The sequence below is a fragment of the Perognathus longimembris genome, chromosome 2 (assembly GCF_023159225.1).
Source record: "Perognathus longimembris pacificus isolate PPM17 chromosome 2, ASM2315922v1, whole genome shotgun sequence".
Classification (NCBI taxonomy): domain Eukaryota; kingdom Metazoa; phylum Chordata; class Mammalia; order Rodentia; family Heteromyidae; genus Perognathus; species Perognathus longimembris.
Window position 1 is genome coordinate 115,061,957 of NC_063162.1, and position 4,438 is coordinate 115,066,394.

At 35.8% G+C, this 4,438-nt stretch overlaps 1 protein-coding gene across 1 annotated transcript; it reads right to left on the bottom strand.

Annotated features, from left to right (window-relative positions):
* Window positions 1-4,021: 4,021 nt before the first annotated feature.
* Window positions 4,022-4,438, bottom strand: Fam237b (family with sequence similarity 237 member B). Its single transcript, XM_048337882.1, has one exon. It carries the CDS (start codon window positions 4,436-4,438, stop codon window positions 4,022-4,024), a length of 417 nt encoding a protein of 138 aa, XP_048193839.1.

Here is a 4,438-nt window from a genome sequence, read left to right on the forward strand (position 1 = left end):
TGTGTTTCTGAGCTAGATTGCTATCTATATTGAATGTCAATCTATTTGAGTATGCTCTGATTCCAAAATAAAAATGAATGGTTTCTTTAAAAAGTATATGGTCAACCCACGTTCATTGCTTTCTTTTCTTTTAAAATTGATTTATTTATTGTCAAAGTAATGTACAGAGGGGTTACAGTTTCATAGGTAAGGTAGTGAGTACATTTCTTATCAAACTTGTTACCTCCTCCCTCATTTTTATCCCACCTTACCCGCTCCCCATACCCCTCCAAGTTGTACAGTTGATTTACAGCATGTAGTTTTGTAAGTATTGCTGTTGCATTGGTTTGCCTTTTACCCTTTGTCTCTCCATTTTGATGTTCCCTTTCCCTTCCCTACTTCCGATAAATGTATCTACAATACCCAGGGTACCAAAATCAGTTACAGTAACATCAGGGGTAAAACCATGGGAAAGAAAGACAAAAGAAAATGGCATAATTTCACATTGTATGTTGAACATAATGACAACACTAATAAACCACTTATTTCCATAACTTGGAGTTCTTTTCTCTTAGCATCATCTTATGTATTCATAGGTACATAGCTATTGAGTTATTGTGATCTTCTGCTAGGACTATCCTAGACATGTACTAATTATTACTAATAAGGGAAACCATAGAGTCTATATTTCTTCAAGTCTGACTCACTTTACTTAGTATGATTTTTTCCAAGTCTTTATGTTTTGATTTTTACTGACTTGATAAGAAATTTATTCACATAGTAAGGTAAAATTGATCACAGAACAAATATTCTGGAATGAGAATTAGGAGATACATCAAAAAGAATAACATAAGGAATCAATCACAGGAAAATAGAAAAAGAAAAAAACATAGCCAATGTAAATAAAACTAACAGTGCCACGGGCACTAATCTCCTCATGCCTATACTCTTAGCTACTTTAGAGGCTAAAATCTGAGGATATCAGTTTGATGCCAGCCTGGAAAAGAAAGTTCATGAGACTCTTATCGCAAATTAATCACTAGAAGGGAAAAAAAAGCCGGAAGTGGATCTATGGTTCAAATATTAGAGCACTACCTTTGAGCACAAAAGCTCAGGAACAGCATCCAGGCCCTGGGTTCAAGCCCAGGACAAACACACACACACACACACACGTGTGATTTTAGTAAAGGCACAAAAAATAGCAATATTTAAATCATATGAAGAAAAAAATCAATGGACATGCTTTTTGCAAAAGAGGTTGATCTGAATATGATTATTCATATTAAAAGTGTTTTATCTATTCTGTTTGGGGAATTTTTTCCCCCATTAGTATTTGAACAGACTGCAGTATCATCACTGAGCCAAAGGACCAGGATGCCAGGGGTGCTAGGCTTTGATGAAGTGCGGTCAGAATGGCAAATTGTAGAAGTGTCCATAGGCTTCAGCAAGGTATTTGAGGTGGACTTGAGTGAACTACTGATCTTTACTTTCAGATTTGAAACTACAATTTTTCAAGCAAGTATCCATTGTTATTTACCTGTTTATTATGACACCAGCGTCATAGCACTATTAACTCTCCTGAAATCCCAGGTAAGTCCGGCCTCCAATGCTTTAGAGGAAGAATAAAACCAGAAATAAGTACTAGCTTAAACTGCTAGTAAATATCTACTCTTTTCCCTTTCCATTTGAATATGTAGGTCAATACTGTGTTTGCCCTTATTCCTAGTTCTTTCTTTTTTTTTTTTTTTTTTTTTGGCTAGTCCTGGGCCTTGGACTCCGGGCCTGAGCACTGTCCCTGGCTTCTTCCCGCTCAAGGCTAGCACTCTGCCACTTGAGCCACAGCGCCGCTTCTGGCCGTTTTCTGTATATGTGGTGCTGGGGAATCGAACCTAGGGCCTCGTGTATCCGAGGCAGGCACTCTTGCCACTAGGCTATATCCCCAGCCCTCTTTTTTTTTTTTTTTTTTGGCCAGTCCTGGGGCTTGGACTCAGGGCCTGAGCTCTGTCCCTGGCTTCTCTTTGCTCAAGGCTAGCACTCTGCCACTTGAGCCACAGCGCCACTTCTGGCCATTTTCTGTATATGTGGTGTTGGGGAATTGAACCCAGGGCCTCATGTATACGAGGCAAGCACTCTTGCCACTAGGCCATATCCCCAGCCCCCCTAGTTATTTCTTAACTAAATAGAAAAGAATACATAAAAGGCTACAAAGTCCATTCGCCCTTGAATATTGAAGATTCTTAGTCTAATCATGTACTCTCCATAAGTATGTGTATGTGTGTCTGTGTATAAAGTCCTTACTGAACCTCTAATATATATTCATCAAAATTTCAAAGTGGCCCCAAACTCAGAGTGTCTCCTCCTTTAATTTAGTGCTTATTCCTAGAACAAGCCAAACTATCAGATAGTTATATATTTGCTCTATATTATTTTTGTTATTTCTAAAACTTTAAGTTTGACATTGGGTATGCCTATATCAACCTTCACAGAAGAGAAGCTGTCATCATAAAGATGCTTGAAACCAGTATTCTATACCAAGATAGCCATTATGAAAATCTACATAATATTGGGTCTTATAGTCTTGGGAAATGAAAGGATTCTCTAAACATGTGGTTTGTTTTTTCTTGTAGGCTCATAAATCTTGAATCTGCTCATGAGTTTCTCTTTACTTTGAAAAATGAGAAACTCATATCAAATTTACAGATTCCCCTTATTTAAAAAATACAGGCTTTTACGTCATGAAATCAATGTAAACCATAATGCAAATTATTAGCTTTCTGATCTCTTTTCCTATCGTTCTAATTTCCTAATCTACTTCATGTCATCCCATTGCTTGATATATGTCTATAAAGCATGAGATCTTTTTTGGAATAAGATTTAAAACAAAATAGTTGATCAATCTATACCTCACTAAAATGAAGTTTCTTATTGACTTTTTCTGTTGTTTCTTTTTCAAAATTAAGATGTGAGAACAAAGCTTTTGACTTAAATGATTTGGTGATAAAATGTACATTGCAGAAGTTGTACAGTATATTAAATAAGGATTAAATATCACTTTTCAAGATAATGTGTACTAAAATGTTGGCATAATATTAAAATTAATATTTTATAAAATTGGTTACAATTTTCTTCCATGCGTTACTGTATTAAAAATATATCACATTTTTATTTAAAGTGGTATTTTCTTTAAAACAAAGATGCTTGGGCTGGGGATATGGCCTACTGGCAAGAGTGCTTGCCTCCTATACATGAAGCCCTGGGTTCAATTCCCCAGCACCACATACACAGAAAATGGCCAGAAGTGGTGCTGTGGCTCAAGTGGCAGAGTGCTAGCCTTGAGGAAAAAAAAAAAAAAAGAAGCCAGGGACAGTTTCAGGCCCGGAGTCCAAGCCACAGGACTGGCAAAAACAAAAACAAAAAAAAACAACAAAGATGCTTTGCAAAGATGCTTTCTAAATCAAATTCTTGAAAAATTGCCTGAAATATGAGAATGATAATTCAATATCAATAAAGCAATTACAAATCAGCAAAAATAAAAACATTATCATTAAGGAAATAGAAATTCTATTTGTGATTATGACAGGAAATATTTGATCTTATATATACTGAAAAAGCTTTCAGGTGGTGGCCTCTTCTTGCTTGATGTATTTTCTGTGTTTTCCATCTTAAATATAAAACCCATGCTTAAAAACAGTTTTAAAAGATTGGAGAGGAGATTTAATACTCATTCAAAATGACTTTTTAAGATCTCACTCTTTTCCTACAACCCTATTAAAAAAAATGAGTCCCAAAAGCTAGAAACATTTCTGATGTTTAAAATTTCTCCAACACATTAAAGTGTACAAGTTTGAGTGGTTTACATAACACTAATAGGGAAAATAAGATAATATTTATGATCTACCAAAATGTATTATATTCCAAGTGTTGATAGGATCTTTAAATTATATAAAATCAGTAAAAATGAAGGCTATTATCTCAGAAAAACTAAACAGCACACATTTACAATCTTGTTTATAAATTGAAAATTCGGATTAAATGTGACTCGCTACTTTGTTAAGTACACATTGAAATTGCCTCCTCTTGTTTTCTGTGGAAAATCATACCTGGAAGACACTAGCTGTCTTCTACCCATTCCATGAGACCTTGAAAGCAAGCAGTCTATATACATGTCCCAGAAATCCTGAGCTATGTTTAAGAAGATATGATGATGTCCAGGCCGCTGAGATTTTTGCAAAAACAACATGAAATTCCAGAAAGCATCCACATTGTGCTCTATCTTGAGTTCCTTGAGATCTATTAATGTCAAAGAGCAAGTGTTCCAACACTGGAGATCAATGTCTTCTGTGATTCCAGGGCTGATGCTGGCAAGCACCCCCTTTTGAAATTCAAAGTCAGAATTAACCAGACTAACAAGCATAATGCAGCCCAGTTGTAGGCAGAACCATCTTGTGGCAGAAGCCAT